The sequence below is a fragment of the Dermacentor silvarum genome, chromosome 1, assembly GCF_013339745.2.
Source record: "Dermacentor silvarum isolate Dsil-2018 chromosome 1, BIME_Dsil_1.4, whole genome shotgun sequence".
NCBI lineage: Eukaryota > Metazoa > Arthropoda > Arachnida > Ixodida > Ixodidae > Dermacentor > Dermacentor silvarum.
The window spans coordinates 443195217-443217503 of NC_051154.1; the positions used below are offsets into that span (position 1 = coordinate 443195217).

Sequence of the window (22287 nt, forward strand, 5' to 3'; positions counted from 1 at the left end):
CATGGGCTTGTTGGTACACCTTAACTGAAGGGAAGTTAAGCGCGCGGCAACAAGTGGACAAACAGGAGGCAGGGACGCCAGGTGCAATCTCGGAACACAAAATCTTAGTAGTGTCAAATGAAGTATAGTTGTCCGCGAGTGCACATGTCAACAAGTTTGTAATGAAACCTATTTTATAATCGTGAAATCCTAAATCTTATAGAGAGAATTTTTAAAGTTTTACACTTGGTGACTCTAGTTCTTCGAGAGAACTGGTTTGGATCCAAATGGCATAAGTTACCTTAGCAAGAAGCATTTGTGTAGATAGCAAGGTCTTTTTTTCCGTATTACGAATATTTAAATTTTCGAGACCTTGGAACCCTGAAATAAAAGAAGTAGACGTAGTTTATTGATTTGAAGATCTAGAGAGGTCGGCCGGAAAATCCCCTTCCCTTACTCTACGTAAGGGAAGGGAAAGCGGTGAAATGAAGTTTCAGCTGAATGTTGAGTGTCGGCGACGAAGAAAAAGCCTGTAGCGTCAGTCATCCACATGCAGCCGGCGAGCTTTTGTAATTTGCGCCTGGTCAAGCTCAGCTATGCAGGTAATGGTCTGGTCAAGCTCATCTATGCTGAAAACGCCGTTGACATGAATACCGGTAATGAATTCTTGCTTGAATAACTGCAGGAAAGCTTGTTTGCGGCATGTCATTAAGAAAGCCAGTACAAGGTGCATCGCAAAGGAATAGATTCGCACCAAGCGATGATATGTGTGAGTGCGTGCGTACGCGCGTGAGTGTGCGTGTGTCGTCATGCGCTAATGTGTGCGTATTTGTGTGTGCGTGCGTGTGTGTGTCGGTTTGTTTCGGTGTACGCGAGTGTGTGTTTGTGCTTGCGTCCCTGCGTGTGTCTGTGCGTGTGTGTGCTTGTAGGAGTGGGCGTGTAGGGAAGCGTTTTTCTGTGGGCGTGTGTATGTGTGAGTGCGTGCGTGTGTGTGCACGCATCTGTGCATCTGGTTGCGCATGTTTGCATGTGTGTGCGCGTGTGTTTGGGTCTGTGTGAGTGTATGAGCGCGCGCGCGCGCGTGTGTGTGTGTGCTTGTGTACATGTGTGAAGGTATGCGCTTTCGTGTGTTTATCTGTCATGCCTGCCATGTGGGCCTTTTCTTATCTCTCTCCTGTTAGCTTTCTTAGCTCACATCATGTAAATATTTCCCTACATTTCCGTTTAGTTGGCCTCCGTCTTCTTACCCGTATATGCCCGGTGCGACAATGCCGGAACACTAGGTGTCAGCAAGCATTTCGGCGGAGTTAGTCATAAAAGTACGTGCATGTGTGTGATGCAACGTTAGAAGATTTGCAGGCACAGGAGGAACGCGGCTGATGCCAGACAGGTGTAATCGGACGTGACTGGGGGAGTGCCTTCGTCCTGCGCTGGTCATCATTTATGCTAATGGTGGCCAACTTACATGACAACAACCGTGCGGCATTTTCAATTGCCACGTCTTACAGAGGGAAGCGTCAATGAAAATTTACGATGTTCTGCTCAACCATGACTTAGCACATTCAAGGCACCATGTTAACGGGCAGCAAGCAGCCGAAGCAACATACCTGTACCACCGACGAAAAATGATGACGAAGACTGCCTTCGCGCTTCGCGCATTTTTGACGCCGCTAATGATGTAGAAGAACAAGTAGCCGCTGCAGAAAAATAAGAGAGAGAGAGAAACAATGCAGTTTAACCTCACTGTGACGTATATGAAAGATTCGAAGAGAAGTAAAGATGGGACTGCGCAATGTCCGCGTTTGGCGGCTCCAGCTAATCTTCTAGAAAATTGTGCTTGAAATCTACGGTGCCATAATGTGAGGGGTAATTTTTGGCAAAAATAGTGGAAATGGGTTCTCAACTGGCGTGGGTCGGTCCGAAGTTGTCATGATAGCCATAGGCGCCTTTCGTAAGGTGGTGCATATTTTATAAACGCAGATTTGTAACGGTTCCTTAAGGAAATCACACTTCAATGAATGTTGGTTCTCAGCGGTCTTTAACATCGTATTTTATTTCGAAAATATATTGGCTTTAATCGCTTCCGCGTGTGCGAGTCATCGATTCGCGATACGCTGATAGCGTGATTTTCCTCTTGATATTATTTGCTGAAGAGGTAGTCATTAGTTGGTAAGAAATCACAGTATTCGAATTGGTAGTTTAATGAGTTTTACCTATTTAACTTTTTATTTATTAATTTTAGGCTCATGTGCCAGCAGCAGAAACGAACCCGGGCAATTATAAAGTCATATATCGGCTAAGCAGAAATCACGAGACTTCGCTAGTTTTTAGATATGCACCCCGAAATTCGGCTAAGAAATAAACTGGAGTTCCCCTTAATTTCGGCCTGCAGTGTTATAGAAAACTTTTGAGAATGCTAAGTGGCACGCCTGTGTATTTTGTAGGCTACTTTTGTAAAAGCATATCTCACATCTACTCCTTGTCTCGCGATTTTTGCTTACCGCAGTAACGACCTCGCTACTCATCGGTTTCAAATCTGCAATTGCAACATGTGTGCCAAAATTATTTTACCTTTTGCCAAACTCTGCAAGTTGGCTTCCAGAAACATTCTAGTTTGCACAAACAAGATGGTGTACTTCGTGCTTTCAAAAGCAAACAATACGTCAATACGTGTTCCGATGTTGAGACAGTTTATATATGTCGGGAAGGACGCGTGTACAACGCAGCGTAGTGCACTAAGATTTCTTAGCAGATATATTTAATACACTATCACTGTATGAACATGACCATCATATTAACACGATTGTATAAACATCTCTATAAGCTCCCTATCATAAATGATTGTAAAATTCTGCCTCTGAAAGCTCACAGACACTCTGATGTGACTGCCATCGTTTCAACCTTTGGTAAGATATAGAACGCAATATTACAAATAAACAGGATGCTTGCGCGCCATCAACGTGCCTGTATCATACGGTTTAACCAGAAAAAGTATGAACCCCATCTGAAGTAACCGTTTGAAGTAAAATAATTATTTATCGAATAGCCGTGGTCCCCATCATCCTTGCCACATTTTCGCAATGCCTCACATATATCCTTTCATTCGCAGTTTAAAGCTCTTGATTTGACATATTCTGCGTTTTCTTCCCGCGTTCACCAAGTGATATCGCTTTTCATGTGTCTGGGCACCCATGACAATTCTGAGCTACGTAATGCTCACGCGTTTTATTCCGCTGTTTAAGAGATATAATACGCGTTTAGTTTTCAGATCATGGCCTCCTGAGTGTGCTCTCTGCATACATCATTGCAGAGAGCACACTCAGGAGACTAATAAAAAATTGAAAGCAGACGTGCAAATGAAATGACAGGCCGGAGGCATTGCTCGTAATACGAGTAACCACTGGTACGTCACGTGCCTCATGAAGAAGAAAGTGTCCACAGACACGAAGCCAGCTGCCACCAAGGGTGAGTCGTACCGGTCCAAGTAGGACAGCATGTACGCCATGCCACCTGTCAAAGAGAAAGCACTTCTTTTTTTAAGCTCAGAAAAGTAAGCATCAGCTTACGCCATACTTATGTATCGTACATGAACTTGTCTGGTGAATATTACTTCAAGGTTTCAGAGCATACCCACAACCCCGCCCCGGTATAGATCAAGGGCTATGACGTTGCGCTACAGAGCATGAGGTCGTGGGTTCGATGCCAGTGTTGGCGGCCGCATTCCGATACAGGCGGAATGCGGTTCTTTAACGTGCACCGGTTTTTTAACGTGCATTGGGTGCCCGTTAAAGCGCCTCAAATGGTTTAAGTGATTCCGTAATTCTCCCCTACGGGTCTTCCTACATATCCCACGGTGCCCTATTTCCTTAGATTCGGGACGTTAAACTGCACAAGTAAAGGAATAAAAAAGAAGAGACATGCCCAGAAAGTTTAAACCGCAGCCCCAAGCGAACGTCGACCACGCGCATCTCTTCGCGGCCTGATGAACAGAGATGTTCACTCGCAACAGTGAAAATGTGTTTCATTAATAAAGGCAGTTGTAAATGTGCTCTGCTGTAGCATGCAAAAATAAGTTTAACCGCATCACATAAACTGCCTCCAGCTTTGGTGCTTAGTTCCGTACCGGCATTTCATGCAAAGCCGTAATTTCTGCTGCTGCTTTTTATCCCCCTAACAACTAGAACAAAGAAAAGGCAAAGATTAAGAGAAGTACCGTCGTTCGGCCAAGTGTTATTGTTCATCTGAGACCACCGACGATGACTCAACCCTAAATGTTAGCCCAGAGTGCAGCTTCCACGCTTCATTTTATTCTCTTTTGCTCAGTTTACTTCCATAAATGTAGATGGTCCCAGCGTGCTACCCTCTTAGCGGCTATGGTTTTCGATGGGGGCGAAATGCAAAAACGCCCGTGTCCCGTGCATTGGGGGCATGTTAAAGATCCACAGGTGGCCAAAATTGTTCCGGAGTCCTCCAGTACGGTGTGCCTCAAAATGAAATCGTGGTATTCGCACGTCAAACCCCAGAATTTAGTCATTCAGCGTGCTACCTTGTATGACAGATTACCCCTACGAAGTTTCTTCTTTCTCTTTCACGAACAAAAGAACAATCGCATCACTTTTCGAGACAGGAAATTTTTCATACAAATGAGCCAGAGAGTGGTTCAGCAGGAGCTAGTGTAGGCTTCTCCTACTCTGCACAGGGGAAGCAGTCATGTCGAAAGTTGCGCGATAAGCGGTACATACTGATTACTTACCGCTGGCAAACGAGTATTCACAGGTGGCGTGGCCGAAAACGACGTGGAAGATGCTCACAGCACGCATTCCGTGCATGAAGCGGTGACTGTACGAGTCCGACGTTTTCTTGGTCGCCGTCGTCAGCATCCTCAGGTTTGCAGGCACCGAGAAGCTCCGCAGCACGCGCGCAGCCACTGTCGTACGAGTGGCAAGCAAGAAAAAAAAAACGCGTCAGGAACGCCGTTGTAGAGAACACTGTCATGTCACTTCCATGCTATGCTCATAAAGGGACACTAAACGAAAAAAAAATTAATCGATGTAGACTGTTAAAATAGCCTTTCAAAAACCTCGCAGTGTTCACTGTGCGTCAAGAAATGACTGAGCCGCTGAGAGAATCGCAGCTAGAAGGTCCGCCTTCCTCTGCCGGAATTCAAGTCACCCGCGACTAGCGAGGCAGTGTGACGCATACGTCATCACCCCTGGAAAGATTACGTTACACTTTTTATCTGAAGCTTGTGTGCGGGAACACAAAGCATAGCATGAACGCCGTACATCGTTATATTGCTGGCTGGTGTGGCTGAATCAGCATGAAATCGAAGACATTTACTTGCGCAATATGCCGCCAGAGTCGTAATCCACCTGGTTTGTATTCCACCACGTTGTTCTGGACTGGGATAATGTAACGATTCTATGCCAATCTCATGTCTTGCCGCGCTTGGTTAGTGGTCAGTGTGGCGCTATTCCCAGCGCAATCAGCAGGTCGGCGACGGTTCATGATAAGAGTGGCACAGAATCGAGCGAAAGGAATGGCTACAATAAATGGGCCCTGTTGATACTGTTGCAAATTGGTTGCTGCGAGGGTGTTGAGCTGAGGCGACTATCCCCTTGGCTACTCTACTCTGGTTTAAAATAAATAAAAAGCGTGGTGCGCTTCGACTCTGTGAAGAAAGACGACCAGCGAAGCTGTTATGTGTGCATCTAACATGACGAAATTATATAAGGGTATGACTATATATATATATATATATATATATATATGCCATTAAAGCATCCAGACAAAGACACCGTAATCCTCCTTCATCCACCCTAATCCACCTTAATCGACCTTAATCAACCCCAAACCTTCTTAATACACCTTAATCGACCTTGATCCACCGTAATCTACCCTAGTCCTCCTTAATCCTCCTTCATCCATCTTTGTCGACTTTATCCACCTTAATTGACTATAATCCACCTTAATGATCCTAATCCTTTTCAATACACCTTAATTCACCTTAATCGACCTTAACAGACTTTATCCACCCCAATCCACCTTAATCCTTCTTGATGCATCTTAATTGGTGGATTGGTGGGTAGTCTATGACGTAATGGTCATGCATCACTGGTTTTGACACTTACGTTAAGGAACCTAAATACAAAGGCTACTGTGGATTCAATTTTGTTGACGCGACGTTTTTCTACACACCCTCTCTACGCATGCACTTTTGGTCAGAACGTAGCCATATGCAGCTTCGCTGTATAAAGTCGCACCAGAATTTGAAAGAGAAAAATAGACACAAAAAAGGATAACAAAGAAAATAGCAAACTGATTCGATCTGAACTATGCCCCTAATGTTCGTTCGTCATTTTCGCTCACAGACAACTCAAAGGTAGAAGGCTAAAGCTAGCTTATTGTCTTACTCTCTATACGGTCAGTTTTGACTTGATGGCCTTGTCTGATACATAAGCAATCGTTTTGCTGCACTCACTCTACCACTCTCAGGCAGTTACACTTTCATCATCATCATCAGCCTACATTTTTTGTCCACTGCAGGACGAAGGCCTCTCCCTGTGATCTCCAATTACCCCTGTCTTGCGCTAGCGTATTCCAATTTGCACCTGCACATTTCCTAACTTCATCACCCCATCTGGTTTTCTGCCGACCTCGACTGCGCTTCCCTTCTCTTGGTATCCATTCTGTAACCCTAATGGTCCACCGGTTATCCATCCTACGCATTACATGGCCTTCCCCGCTCCATTTCTTCCGCTTAATGTCAACTAGAATATCGGCTATCCCCGTTTGTTCTCTGATGCACACTAAAGCCCCTATATATAAAAAGTAGCGCCACGCTTTGAAGAATGCCGCCGCCTCCTCGCACACCCTGTCAGAGGCCGACGCCGCGTCGGTATTGGCCTAATGGCTTCACGTGGACCGTCGAGCCCCCGGGCGCTGGCTGCGTTTGTTTACGATCACGCTTCATCGCTATTTTCGCCCGAGAAGCGTGTACCGACTGGCGAGGAGCATAACGATAGCGGCGAACACAGTCGGCGATCGTCGAATCTGATCAGCGGCGAAAGATAAACAAGTGCACGTGTTTCAAGCGGTGTAGGCGGCGCAACGGTCGAAAAAGGAGCGCGAAAGAGGGGAGAAACGAGGAGGAGGGAAGGTGGAGGAGGAGAGTGTCGCTACTTTTTTTATATAGGAATCCACACCGCTCTCTTCCTGTCTCTTAACATTAGTCCTAAGAATTTTCGTTCCATCGCTCTTTGTGCGTTCCTTAACTTGTTCTCGAGCTTCTTTGTTAACCTCCAAGTTTCTGCCCCATATGTTAGCACCGGCAGAATGCAATGATTGTACACTTTTCTCTTCAACGACAGTGGTAATCTCCCAGTCAGGATTTGGCAATGCCTGCCGTATGCACTCCAACACAATTTTATTCTTCTGTCAATTTCTTTCTCGTGATCAGGGTCCCCTGTGAGTAATTGACCTAGATAAACGAATTCCTTTACTGAGTCTAGAGGCTGACTAACGATCCTGAATTCTTGTTCTCTTGCAAGGCTATTGAACATTATCTTTGTCTTCTGCATATTCATCTTCAACCCAATTCTTACACTTTCTTGATTAAGGTCCTCAATAATTTGCTGTAATTCGTCTGCATTGTTGCTGAATAGGACAATGTCATCTGCAAACCGAAGGTTGCTGAGATATTCGCAGTTGATCCTCCCTCCTAAGCCTTCCCAGTCTAAGAGCTTGAATACTTCTTCTAAGCATGCAGTGAACAGCATTGGAGAGATTGTGTCTCCTTGCCTGACCCCTTTCTTGATAGGTAACTTTCTACTTTTCTTGTGGAGAACCAAGGTAGCTGTGGAATCCATGTAGATATTTTCTAAGATATTCATGTATGCCTCCTGTACTCCTTGATTACGTAATGCCTCTATGACTGCTGGTATCTCTACTGAATCAAATGCCTTTTCATAATCTATGAAGGCCGTATACAGACGTTGATTGTACTCCGCAGATTTCTCGATTACCTGACTGATGACATGGATATGATCCATCGTAGAATATCCCTTCCTGAAGCCAGCCTGTTCTCTTGGTTGGGTGAAGTCAAGTGTTGCGCTGGTTCTATTGGAAATGATCTTGGTGAATATTTTACACAATACTGAAAGCAAGCTAATGGGTCTATAATTCTTCAATTCTTTAACTTCTCTCTTCTTATGGATTAGTATAATGTTGGCGTTCTTCCAGCTCTCTGGTACACTTGAAGTTGTGAGGCATTGCGTATAAAGGGCCGCAAGCTTTTCAAGCATGATATCTCCTCCATCTTTGATTACATCTACTGTTATTCCATCTTCTCCAGCAGCTTTTCTCCTGGTCATGTCTTTTAAGGCCCTTCTAACTTCATCGCTAGTTATACCGGGTGTTTCATTTTAGCTGCACCAAATTTTTTAAAATTGCCTGTGGCAGATAGCACAATTAAAATCCTTGATCTAAACTACTCGATGAGGCGGCCATTACTTCCACGAGAAATCAAAACGCCTAATTGAGTAATTAGTATAATTACGCTAGTTAACTTTTTAATTAATGATTTTACGGCACATCTTTCAATCTACGAATTATAGCCGCTGAGTTCGCAAGACGTATCCACTTGGAATGAATTCTCAGGACTGAACCAGTTTCGAGATATTAATTTTTAACGTGTGCGACGAAATGTATGGGCGTTCCAGTTAACTTTTGAGGAAAACGCTGTTTTATGCATTGAAGCACAATGTTAACTGGAACGCCCATGCATTTCGTCGGACACTTTGAAAATTATTATCTCGAAACTGGTTCAGTCCTGAGAATTCGTTCCAAGTGGATACGCCTTGCGAACTCAGCGGCTATAATTCGTAGATTGAAAGATGTGCCGTAAAATGAGTAATTAAAAAGTTAATTAGCGTAATTATGCTAATTACTCAATTAGGCGTTTTGATTTCTCGTGGAAGTAATGGCCGCCTCATCGCGTAGTTTAGATCAAGGATTATAATTGTGCTATCTGCCACAGGCTACTTTTAAAAGTTTGGTGCAGCTAAAATGAAACACCCTGTAGAAGGAGCCTCTGTATCCGGTTCATCACTAATTCGAATGAAAGTAGCTTGGCTGTTTTGGGCACTGTACAGGTCAGTGTAGAATTCTTACGCTGCTTTTACTATGTCATCGAAATTGCTGATGATATTACCATGCTTATCTTTCAGTGCATACATCTTGCCTTGTCCTATGCCAAGCTTTCTTGTTACTGATTTAATGCTGCGTCCATATTTTACGGCTTCCTCAATCTTTCCCTCGTTATAATTTCTAATATCTCTTACTTTCTTCTTGTTGATCAGTTTTGACAGTTCAGCGAATTCTATCTGATCTCTTGAGTTGGACATTTTCATGTTTAGTCGTTTCTTTATTAGGACCTTTGTTTCTTGGGAGAGCTTACCTACTGGTTGCCTTGGTGTTACCTACTGGTTACCTCCTACTTCAATTGCTGCTTCTAAGATCAACCTAGTTACGGTTTCATTCATGACCTCTATGTTGTCTTTATCTTCGTTTTCTAAAGCTGCATATTCGTTTGCGAGCACCAGCCTAAATTGGTCTGCTTTTACCCTTACTTCCTCTAGGTTGGCCGGTTTCCTCTGGACTAATTTCAATCTTTCTTTCTTCAAATTGAGAGAAATCCTAGACTTCACTAACCTATGGTCACGGCACTTTACTTTACCTAACACTTCTACATCCTGCACTAGGCTTGGATCGGCAGAGAGTATGAAATCGATTCCAGTCCTTGTTTCTCCATTAGGGCTTTTCCAGGTCCACTTCCTGTTGCTGCGCTTCCTGAAGAAAGTATTCATTATTCGGAGCCTATTCCTTTCCGCAAATTCTACTAACATATCTCCTCTTGCATTCCTAGAATCGATGCCGTAGTGGCCACTTGCTTGCTCACCAACCTGCTGTTCCCCCACCTTTGCATTGAAGTCGCCCATGACTACAGTATACTGAGTTTGCACCATTCTCATTGCTAATTCAACATCTTCATAAAAGTGTTCTATTTCCTCATCATCGTGACTAGAGGTTGGGGCGTAGGCTTGTACTACCTTCACTTTGTACCTCCTATTCAGCTTTATTACGACGACTGCTACCCTCTCATTAATGCTGCAGAATTCATCAATGTTGCCCGCTATGTCGTTATGGACTAGAAATCCTACTCCGGATTCTCTGTTATCTGTAAGACCTCTGTAGCAGAGGACGTGGCCGTTAGTCAGCACTGTGTAAGCCTCACCAGTTCTTCTAATCTCACTAAGGCCAATAATATTCCAGGCAATGCCTGATATTTCTTGAAATAGTCCTGCTAAGCTAGCCTCACTGGAGTGGGTGCGCGTGTGGAACGTTGCCAGGTTCAGTTTCCATTGGCGGCCTGTCCGGACCCAGAGATTCTTAGCACCCTCTGCCGTGTAGCAGGTCTGACTGCCGCTTTGGTCAGGTACTCCACAGCCACAGGGGACTGAGGGCCATGGGTTAATTTTCGGAGTCATAAGGGAGGTAGTGGCCGAGTAGTGCACCAGGGAGGCCAATTCCTGTTCTGGTGAGTCACACTTTAACATCTATAAACTTCATGCCACAAGAACCTCACTCCCACTTTCCAGGAATGCCACACTGTCATCTCTCTCAGTTTACTCAATTCAACAACGGTGAGATGAAGTGCATAACTAATTTTGGATACGGATAGAGCTCAAGCGCCGAGGTGAGTAACTTGCCTTTCCGTGGGGAGACAATGGGAAATCGCACGTATTTAAGATGCAGCGTGGGCTGCGCATCCTCCATATCTAAGTAGCTTCCTTCGCTCCCAAAGGAATAAGGTGTAACGACGCTACGCCGGTTCAGTTGTGGCCATGAGGAAATCGTGCCATCACCGAAACATTTATTGTGAAACTTCCAGGCCATAACGCGTAGCGACTGTGCCAGTTTTGCTGGAAAACATTCTTTTTGAGTTGCATAGACCGGGTTTCATTTAATGAACGGGTATTACTTATTTTCTATTGAGGTTTAGGTACAGGTTGGGCGTGTGTGTTTGAGGAGAAAGGAGGAGGGGAGCTCCCTTTCTAACTATGAATGCGACACAGGTCGGTTGAGAAGCGGCGTCCTGTATGCTTTGGTAAGTTCTGACTACCTTGTTTTGATTGAATGACTGTTTTTAACGACCTAAAGCAACGATGTGGCCACAAGAGACGCCGAAAGCTCAGTATTAATTCTGTAAATAGGTTTATTGGGCGAGTCCAACAGACAGGCGGTAGCTCGGAACAGTAGGCAGGGAGAACAAGATGGTGGTGTCCGAACGCCGATCTCGTGCCTTCTCCTCGTGATGATGATCACCGGGATGTCATTCTCTTCATTTCTTCATTATAATTGCCCCCGTCGAGAAAGGTGGAGCCATCCTGGCGATCTAACAGGTGGGGACAAGAGGGTAGAAGTACGGCTTGAGGCGGTCTACGTGAACAACATCACGTCCACGTCGACGACGGTCGCCGGGCGGCGTCAGAGGTTCAATGACGTAGTTTAGGGGGGAGGTACGCTCGACGACGCGGGAGGGACCATGATAATTGGAAAGCAGTTTGGATGACAAGCCAGGAGCGCAGGGCAGTACATGAAGCCAGACAAGTGCTCCAGGAGCGAATGGTGCGACAGGAGGGCGGTCGTCATCGCGGGCGTTTTTCTGGCGTTGTTGGTCGGCCGTAGTAAAGCGCTTGGCTAGTTGTCCGCAATCTTCAGCGTAACGGGCGGCTTCCGACACGGGCGTGCACTCTGAGGTATCTGGTGCGTATGGCAGCAACGTGTCGATTGTGTGCGACGGCTGGCGACCGTACAGGAGGAAGAAAGGGGAAAATCCGGTTGTGACTTGCGTAGCGGTGTTATACGCGTATGTCGCAAATGGAAGAACCAGGTCCCAGTTTGTTTGATCAGATGCGACATGTGTCGCAAGCATGTCGCCAAGTGTCCGATTAAACAGCTCAGTCAGACCGTTCGTTTGAGGGTGGTAGGCAGTACACGCCCGATGTACAATATTGCACTGGTGGAGAAGTGCTTGAATCACATCGGAGAGAAATACGCGGCCACGGTCACTGAGGAGTTCACGAGGAGGACCGTGTCGCAGCACAAAACGATTGAGGATGAAGGAGGCGACGTCCTGTGCTGTCGCCGTGGGAAGAGCAGCGGTTTCGGCGTATCGTGTAAGGTGGTCGACAGCAACGATAGGCCATCGGTTTCCCGCTGTGGTCAAAGGTAAAGGTCCATATAGGTCAATTCCAACGCGGTCGAATGGGCCGTCTGGGCACGGAAGGGGCTGTAATGAACCTGCGGCAGGATGCGGTGGTTTTTTTCGTCGCTGACACTCGTGGCAGCCGCGAATGAACTTGCGGACAAAGCCAAACATTCCGTGCCAGTAGTATCTTTTGCGTAAACGTTCATACGTCTTGAAGACACCGCCGTGAGCACACTGCGGGTTGGAGTGAAAGGACGCGCAGATTGTAGAGCGCTGCGTTCGGGGGATCACTAGGAGCCACTTCCTACCATCTGGCGAGTAGTTCCGCCGGTACAAGAGGCCATCACGAATGCTGAAGTGCGAAGCTTGGCGTAGCAGTGTTCGAGTGGGCGAAAGGGTGGGTGCCTCGGATAAAGCGTCAAGAAGCGAAGCGATCCATGGATCGTGGCGCTGTGCAGAGGACACGGTGGCGACGTCAAGAGCTGACAGTGGGTGGTCTATAGTGGATATGGACGCAGTTTCGGTGGATAGTGGTGACCGCGACAGTGCATCAGCATCGGCATGCTTGCGTCCGGAACGATATATAACAGGGATATCAAACTCTTGAAGTCGAAGAGCCCAGCGGGCAAGGCGACCTGACGGATCCTTCAGCGAAGACAACCAACATAATACATGATGGTCCGTAACTACATCAAACGTGCGGCCATATAAGTATGGGCGGAACTTCACAAGTGCCCAGACTATTGCCAAGCATTCTTTCTCGGTGACGCTGTAGTTTGACTCAGCCTTGGTGAGCGTTCTGCTGGCGTATGCGACAACATACTCTGTGAACCCAGGCTTTCGTTGTGCGAGAACAGCACCCAGGTCGACACCGCTGGCGTCTGTGTGAACCTCAGTTGCGGCCTTAGGATCGTAGTGGTGCAGTATAGGTGGTGACGTCAGGAGACGGCGGAGGGTGGAGAAGGCTTGGTCACACTCAGAAGACCACGACGAGAGACTGGTGGCGTTGCTTAAAAGTTGGGTCAAAGGCGCAATTATAGAGGCAAAGTTGCGCACAAACCGGCGAAAGTAGGAGCATAACCCTACGAAGCTTCTTAACTGCTTTATAGTCGTTGGTTTGGGAAAGTCGGTGATGGCACGTAGTTTAGCCGGGTCCGGAAGTACACCGTCTTTTGATACGACGTGACTGAGAATTGTAAGTTTTCGCGCAGCAAAACGCCACTTCTTCAGATTGAGTTGGAGCTGAGCGTTCTTCAGACAAGTCAGGACATGGTTGAGGCGTTCGAGATGGGTTGCGAAATCTGGCGCAAAGACAACAATGTCGTCGAGGTAGCAGAGACATATGTGCCACTTCAAACCCCGCAGAACCGAGTCCATCATGCGCTCGAAGGTGGCAGGCGCATTGCAGAGGCCGAGGGGCATGACATTAAATTCATATAGACCGTCAGGCGTGACGAAGGCTGTCTTTCAACGGTCGGCCTCTGCTAAAGGCACCTGCCAATACCCGGAACGCAAACCTAACGATGAAAAAAAACTCGGCACCTTGTAAGCAACCAAGGGCATTGTCAATTCTGGGTAAATGGTACACGTCTTTCCGAGTGACCTTGTTTAGGCGCCGGTAATCCACGCAGAAGCGAATCGAGCCATCTTTTTTTAACAAGAACCACAGGGGATGCCCACGGACTTTGTGAAGGGCGAATAACGTCGCGTTTAAGCATATCGTCAACCTGGTCGGTAATAACTTGGCGTTCCGCGGTAGAGACACGGTACGGACGTTGTCGCACTGGCAAGTTGGAGCCGGTGTCGATGTAGTGAACAATGGTAGAAGTTCGGCCAAGTGCACGTTGGGCAACATCGAAAGACTCGCGGAACTGGTAGAGCAGCTGGAGAAGAGCAGAGCGTTCAAATGGCAACAGTCCGTCTGCGATCGACGAATTGAATAGGTCGGCACTGGTGCATCAGAAGCGTTAAGAGCACTGACGGCGTGGAGGTCGCGTCGAGCGGAATCTTGCTGCACGGAAAAAAATCTGTCCGATATCAATGGGTTGCACGCATCCAAGGGATTCATCTTTAAGCAGTTGGATGGGATACGGAAGAGGATTTGTGAGGCAGAGAGCGCTTGTTCTATTCGAAATAGACAGGGTCGAATAAGGCAGAAGAAGTGGCTTCCGACTTAGAAGGAGGCGTGATGGTTCAAAGAATGCAGCTTCGTCACATATGCTGTTGCAGAACACTGGGAGCAAAACAGCTGATGACGGCGGAATTGATGATGATGATGTGTTGTGTTTAGTGGCGCAAGGGCCAGATATGGCCAAAGAGCGCCATGCAAGTGGTGATGTGACGATGTTATGTCAATGCAATGGGCAGATGGATTCCAATAGGTAGATGTTACATGGCTGTAAAAGGGCCTAAAAATCAGTCGCTGTAAAAGTGCGTAAAATACATAGGTATTAAAATAATGAACATGACAGTGAGGTGTGCTGTGACTATAAAAGATAAGTTTAGCGCCATCATAATCAAATTTACGAGTGCGGAACTAGCACTACCGCCTCACGAGGCCCTTAAACGCAAGGGTACTGAGGTGTGTGCTCTACAAAAACAACTATCGCAGGAGCACCCTCTCGTGAGAGGGTGCGCTACGAAATTGCTGGGCTAATAACATGTAGCACTACATCATTTAGGTAGTTGAGAACTGTTTTCACATTAAAGAATGGTTCTGAGCCCAGAAACAATGTTGGATGTAGTGGGATATGGTAACGAAAGGCTTGTGCAAAGTGCTTTTTCCGTTCGGTTTCTGCTTTCTTACACTCGACGAGTACGTGGAGGACAGTGAGAATTTCACCACATCTTCCACATAGTGGAGGTTCGTTGCCAGTGAGTAGGTAATTATGGGTACCAAATGTGTGCCCTATACGCAGTCGGCAGAACAAGACATCAATTCGTCGCGTTTTCGTTATGGAGGGCCAGAAACCTATTTGTGGCTTAATCACATGAAGCTTGTTATTTGTTTCTGCGTCCCACAAGCGTTGCCAGTGGCTTCGCAGTTTCTTTCGTAAGAGATGACGGCGGAATTTCTGTGTCCTCTGTTACGACTAGTTTGTGGGCGGCTTGATGAATATGATTGTAGGGCGGGTCACACAAGGGGAAGAGCTCAAGTTCAGATCGGGCACAATCAATAACGGCGTGATTACACGATAGAAAGTCCCAGCCAAGTACGATGTCGTGCGAGCAGGATGAAAGGACGATAAACTCAACAATATAGTGGTCTTTAGCAATAATAAGTCGAGCAGTGCAGGCGGCTATAGGTCGAACAGGGTCTCCATTCACTGTATGTAAGGGCATCATCTCAAGAGGCGTAGTCACTTTTCGCAGCTTGCGGCAAAGTTGGGCATCTATAACAGAAACGGCAGCACCGGTATCGACAAGAGCATACGCATGGGTGCCTTCAACAAAAACTTCGACAATATTCGACGGCAAAGTTCGAGGACTTGAGCATTTCGACAGCGCAGTTCTTGCCTCTTGAACTGCGGGCTCTAGTTTCTCTCATTTTCAGGGGCTGGTCGACGACGCATGGGCGACAAGGAGCGGCGACGGGGTGAAGGTGAGCGACGAGACGTGGGTTGCGGATAGTCACGTGAAGACGTGCTTGTTTGGGAATCCGGACTTTCATAACGAGACCGGGGACGATCCATGTAGTTCGGTGAACGGGCGTCTGAGTATCCTGGGGTGCGACGACGGCAGTGTCGGGCGATATGACCAGGGCCGCCGCATGCAAAATAGATCGGCCGGTTGTCGCGCGTTTGCCAGGGATTTGCAGCGATGGGAGCAGCCCATGTCACGGACGGCTGAATCGGGCTGCAGCATACGACACACCATGGAACGGTGAGCGCTGTTGTAGCTGCCGCCGCTTTACTACCTCAGCGTAACTAAGAGGCGCGGCGACAGGATGCTGCTGAATGGGCACCGGCGTGGCCTCGGAAATCTGTTCTTGAATGGCGTGTCGAAGCACGGGAGCCAACGGGATTGGTAGCTGCAGTTGCTGCTGCTGTGGGAGCTGCTGACGCTGAGCAAACGGCAGGAGAGACAACTGACGGGCCACCTCCTCACACACAAAGTCTTTCATTTGTGCGAGAAGGTATGACTGGTCAGGCACGACGTCCAGTGCAGCGAGTGGTTGGTTGTACGTCTGAGGTGAACGTCGGGTGAGAGCTCGCTGCCTTCTCAGTTCGTCATAGCTCTGGCACAGGGTTACCACCTCAGACACAGTGCCAGGAGACTTCGCAAGAAGCATTTGAAAGACATCGTCGTCGACACCTTTCATAATATGCTGTATTTTGGCCCTTTCGCTCATTGAGGCATCGACGCGCCTGCAGAGATCGATTATGTCCTCAATATAGGCGGTAAAAGGTCATTGCGTTCCTGTGCCCGTGTGCGCAGCCGTTGTTGGGCGCGTGACTTCCGCACGGCAGGGCGACCGAAAACGGCAGATATTGCCTCCCTGAAAGCGGACCAGTTCTCAAATTCAGATTCGTGGTTCGTATACCACAGCTTCGCCACGCCAGCCAAGTAAAAGTTCGCGGTACTCAACTTAGCAGCGTCATCCCACTTGTTGGGTCCACTAACTTTTTCGTAGGACGACAGCCAGTCCTCAACGTCCTGGTCTTCCGTATCCGAAAATACCGGGGGGTCTCGCTGGCGAACCGGGCCGGGCAAACAGCGGTCGGGAGAGGTGGCGGCGGTTGGGTAGCGTCAGCTGGCATGGTCGAGTGCAACGTGCGGGATCGGAGTTCCAGGGTGCCGGCGATGTGCGTACCCAGCACCTCCACCAAATGTAAAGAGGTTTATTGGGCGAGTCCAACAAACAGGCAGTAGCTCGGAACAGTAGGCAGGAAGAACAAGATGGTGGTGTCCGAACGCCGATCTCGTGTCTTCTCCTCGTGATGATGATCGCCAGGATGTCATTCTCTTCATTTCTTCATTATAATTCTACCAGTAGGTATTCTTTAACGTAACCGAAATCTAAGGACATGAGTATTTTTGCATACCAGTCACTTAGGAGTGCTGTTAACACGCCAACAAATTGAACCCGCGGTCACCCGTTGTAATAGTCCATTGCCTATGGCGTCGCTGTGCTGAGCGCGAGGTCGTGGGATCGATCCCGGCCATGGAGGCCGCATTTTGAAGAGGGTGAAATCCAAAAATGCTCGTGCAGTTGGTTTAGGTGCGCGTTCACCCCTGATGGTAAAAGTAAATCCGGACTACCCTACGATGACGTGCCTCATAATCAGATCGTGGCTCTGGGACGTAAGAACGAATACTTTAATGAATTTGAGCCCGCAATCTCTTGCTCTGCATTATAATGCCATAGCAATTCTAAGCCATAGCCTCTTTATGAAGAAAAAAAATAAACGCACCCAATGGGGAAGAATTTTTAACACTAACCTACTGTATAATCAAGAAAATATGCATCGTGTGACCCGCCGTGATTGCTTAGTGGTTATGGTGTTTGGCTGCTAAACACGAGGTCGCGGGATTGAATCCCGGCCACGGCGGTCGCATTTCGAGGGGGGCGAAATGCGAAACCAGCCGTGTACATAGATTTGGGTGCACGTTAAAGAACCCCAGGTGGTCCAAATTATTCCGGAGTCCCCCACTACGGCGTGCCTCATATACAGATCACGGTTTTGGCACGTAAAACCCCATAAGTTAATTAATAAATGCGTCATGTGTGATCGCATTACACAGGGCGGGTAGGTGGGCTAACGCCTAAAAAACGTATACGAGGTGCGTGTTTTAAAGCGAGGCATCTTTTGTTTCTCGCCCCGATTCAGCGGGGCTGTCTTACCAGTTAAACAACTAGTGGGCCAGTGGGTATTTGCTGCTGGGTATTCGCTCGAATAGGTTATACCTGGGCCAGTGGGTATCCACGACACTGCACGTGGCACTGGGTATGTGAGCATTCTTGACCAATGATTTAAAATGGGTATGGGCCACTGGATAGGTGCCCGAATAGACTAGCAGAGAACTGAAACAGAATACAGAGAAACGAAGAAGTCGACTTCAATAGCAGCTGCGTGCGGAGAAAGAAGCAAAGGGAACAAAATGGGCCAGAGCATTCATTCATCGAGAGGCGTTGAGCTACATATAAGTGAAGAAAGAGAAGTGAAAACATTTCACTAAACACTCAAGAATGCTTCGTTTATCCCTGATTCCTGCATATGCGTATTCATAAAGTTAGAGCATGCGGATTTTTTTAAACAATCCATGAATCTTTATGTGTTATTTATACTCATTAAGTTTAGTGCAACGAAAAGAAAAAAAAACTGTACACTCAAAATAACACCATGAGTAAGGCGTGTGACTTCATTATAAAACGGAGTTTTGAAGTTTGTCCGATGAAAGGCTTTAGTTTCGCGCTAGTCGCCCCTACTATGCCTTTACCACTGCGGTAGTCAACACATTAATCTTGGCTGCACTTTTGCTTCACTCTCACATACTTCTTTCCCATGTATTCTCGAGAAAGATGGCCAGGACAAGGAAAACAGAGGAGAAATATTTTACTACGCGGTAGCGTATTACAGATCTCCCTTCTTTTGGACCGCTCTTAGGCTACGTTAAATTTATAATAATTTGGAAACGCACTCGCTAAGATGTATAATACAATTTGGCGCTTTCTGACGCTTCATTTGCACTCACCTGTCTTCTTGGTCTGCTCCGATGCGTAGACATCCGTCAATGTACCAACCACCATTAGCACAAGAATGCCGCTCAGGATAGCACTGCGAAAGGCCGCGTACACAGTTTGTCAAAAAGCGCTGGCCATGGAAGCTTAAGGCCATGCAGAGCGGCAGACAACGGAAGCTTTACATTATACGCATGCATGCGGCAAGATGAATGACACAAGTTTTAAACACGTTTCGGAAACCGAAATGTTTCGCGCTTAACGTGAGTGTAACTGTAGGATATGCAGTATCATAGAAAATAAGATATCATACCGAAAAATTTGAGAGATGTAGTGTTTACGCAAAAGGCAATATTTCGTTCAAATAAAAATATTAGGCTAGAAATTTTTTGATTTAGTAAAAATTTTGAACACAAAAAAATGCCTGAAAAACACAGGTGTCAAACATTTCATGAAATAATGAGTATTTTTATCTTTTATATTTCAGAGTTGAGAAACGCGCACAAAAAAGGTATGGAAAGCCAATTTTTATCTCTGAGTGCGCCAAGTGCAATTTTCATGTGCCACTGCTCTCAACTGGGTAATCTGTAGTCATGACAGTAACAATAATAGAAGGGTGGTGCATCCTTCGGCTATATTCAAATATAAAGGACAAGGTAGTCACCCTTTAAGATTGCAAGTGCCAGCATATGTTATTCTGGAAAGGGGCTTAAACTACTACCATCACCTTAGTGGCGAATCGGTCGAGCTGCAACGAGGGGACAGAACCTCGTATGTATTTCAAGACAATGCATCGGTAGCTCAACCAGAAATGAAGTGTCCTGAGAGTAATGTGTAGTAACTAAGCGATTTCTAGAAGTTATTGCACAGGAATGACACCGCGTGCAACAGATAATTGTTTACATCGATCACAGTTTGCTGAAACAGTAAATGCTGATCTATCAGAGGGCACTTGAAATGACCATCAGGTCTTCTGCCATCAGTGCAGAGGCCTTTTTACAGGCAAGCACCATGCAATAGTACTGGCACCATAAATTTCGCTATAACTGATCATTCAAACAAGAAAATATTCAAATGCTTGAATTAATAATTCGATAGGGAACTGATCATTCGAAGTGTCAATGCTTCAAATTCATGAATCAAACACTCCGATGGTAAAGTATTGGATTCGCATCCTAAATTTTGTATACAGTCGAACGCCTCTACAACGAAATGGCCTGTATAACGAAGGGTTCCTTATGTGGCTTTCAAATTCCTATATTTCTTATATATCGTGAAGCCTACTACAACGAATTTTCCGGTACAATGAAGGAATTAGGGTGTTCCCAAAAGCTTATTTCTCGCTTATCAACGCACGTGTTTAGCCTTCGCAAGTGGAGAGCGAATGCACGCCACAGCGAATGTTCAAGTCTTGTTGCGTAGCTCCAGGAATCGCTCAACTCGTACGCGGCTTGTTTCAACACAGTATAGTGGGTGTGTAGGCTGGCGAATACGTCACGGTTGATGACGTGATGGCTTGATCGCAAATGACAACAGATGACATCGTTGAAACTATCAGGGACTCTAATTATGTGAAGGCCGACGAAGGCAGCTGTGATGAAGAACCTGCATACGAACCGCATTCGACCCTGGGCGTCGCTCCCGGGCTTCGCCGTGGAGCATGTCGCGAACCTTCATGCCAGAAGGTCGACTGCAGTAACATATTGCATTCAAGGAAGTATACATAAAAGAACGGCCGACCTATCTGGTTAAATTGATTATACATAACCGTTTCTTCTTGCTAAACGTGCTCAGCCTGCTTTGGGGAGTGGGACGGTGCTCGGTCTTTCCAACGAAGTGGCCATGTATAAATAAGGATTTCACATGTCCCAAGCGCTTTGTTGTAAAGGCGCTTGACTGCACTTACAAGAACCGAAATAGATAAGGCGGCATACAGAAATAGAAACATCACTCAATGATCACAACTGCAGCATTATTTGCAACAAATTACGGAGACGTACGATGTCATAGGAATCCTACAGATTTCGGCCCTCCTTTATTGTGGCACGCTGTCCGTTCTGTCCCCGTCTCGTCACCTTGAGACGAGTTGTGCCATACGTTTAGACAGTCTGGCGCAAACGCCAAAGTTAAAATAACCAACTTATACCAAAGTAATGCCCAATGATGAAGTTCGAAATGATCCAAATTTAAAGTGTTTCACCTATACAAAAAACGTGAAATGCAACAATTTTTCACCCGAAGTTCACTCGGAAGTCCTCTAAAGTAAACAGGCTGCAGGTACATCCATGTTTGAGTAAAATAGTGAACAGTTTATTATATAGTGTCGTTACAGCGTTGCGTCAAAGGAGCTCTGTTCAGGTTGAGTGTTCGCGTGTGTGGGTTCTCGTATAGGAGCAGTTGAGGCATAGTGAAAAACAAAGACAGCACTCACATGACTGCTATGTTGGTCGTGGTGATCTCCGGCGCAACACCTGTCGTGCAGTACCTCACGTATACTGGTGCCACGTCGCCTACAACTGCACAAAAAGGGGCACAATGCAAAGACATAAAGTTCGCAGTTTTTAAGGGCTCTTTCGTTTGAGCTGTGTAAACGGGGCGCGCACCTTTTACACAACTGTGTTTGCAGTGTGTGTTGTGTGTGTGTGTTGTGTGTGTGTGTGCGTGCGTGTGTGAGTGTCTTCTTCTTTCTGGGGTTTTACTTGCCAAAACCTGTTCTGATTATGAGGCACGCCATAGTGGAGGGCTCCTGATTAATTTTGTCCACCTGGGGTTCTTTAACGTGCAATACAACGCACGCACACGGGCGTTTTTGCATTGCGCCTGCATCAAAATGCGGCCGCCGTGGCCGGGACCCGGTGAGTGAGTGTGTGTGTGTGTGTGTGTGTCTGTGTGTGTGTGTGTGCCTGGGCGTGCGCTAAGAAGTATATCCTACGTTTGGAACTCACTAATTGACGTGGCATGTCCATGTCGCATGTATTGCATGGTTTGATATACATAGCAATTTTCAATTATCGGACGCACCAGCCACATGCCGATGGAAGCAGAATAATACTAAAAACTGTGAAAATAATCATCAGCCCCAATTGCTGCGTCTCGGATAGCCCGTGTGTTAATTTCGGACAATAAATGCCGTAATATAATCTTTCTTTTCTTCATTTTTATGATTTCAATTTTCCGGAGGAAGAACCTTTTACTTGAAGTGACATAGGACAATAGTCGCGAAGATCGCGTGAACCAACAGACAGATAAAAAAAAGAAAGAAAATGCGTTCGGCAGGAAACTTGTCACGTCGGAAGCTTGCATACTAAATCTCATAATTGGCTTGGTAATTTTCTAATCTCTAAATAATAAATAT

General features: G+C 46.5%; 1 protein-coding gene across 1 annotated transcript in view; it reads right to left on the reverse strand.

Annotated features, from left to right (window-relative positions):
• LOC119448948 (nose resistant to fluoxetine protein 6-like) overlaps positions 1-22287 on the reverse strand; it is a 55271-nt gene that overhangs the window by 24353 nt on the left and 8631 nt on the right. Inside the window, exons 3-7 of the mRNA XM_049660822.1 lie at positions 21364-21448; positions 18947-19029; positions 4733-4906; positions 3396-3489; positions 1587-1676 (exon numbers count right to left, since the gene is read on the reverse strand). Of these exons, the coding sequence (XP_049516779.1) occupies positions 1587-1676; positions 3396-3489; positions 4733-4906; positions 18947-19029; positions 21364-21448 (526 nt within the window). The remainder of the gene's footprint in view (positions 1-1586; positions 1677-3395; positions 3490-4732; positions 4907-18946; positions 19030-21363; positions 21449-22287) is intronic.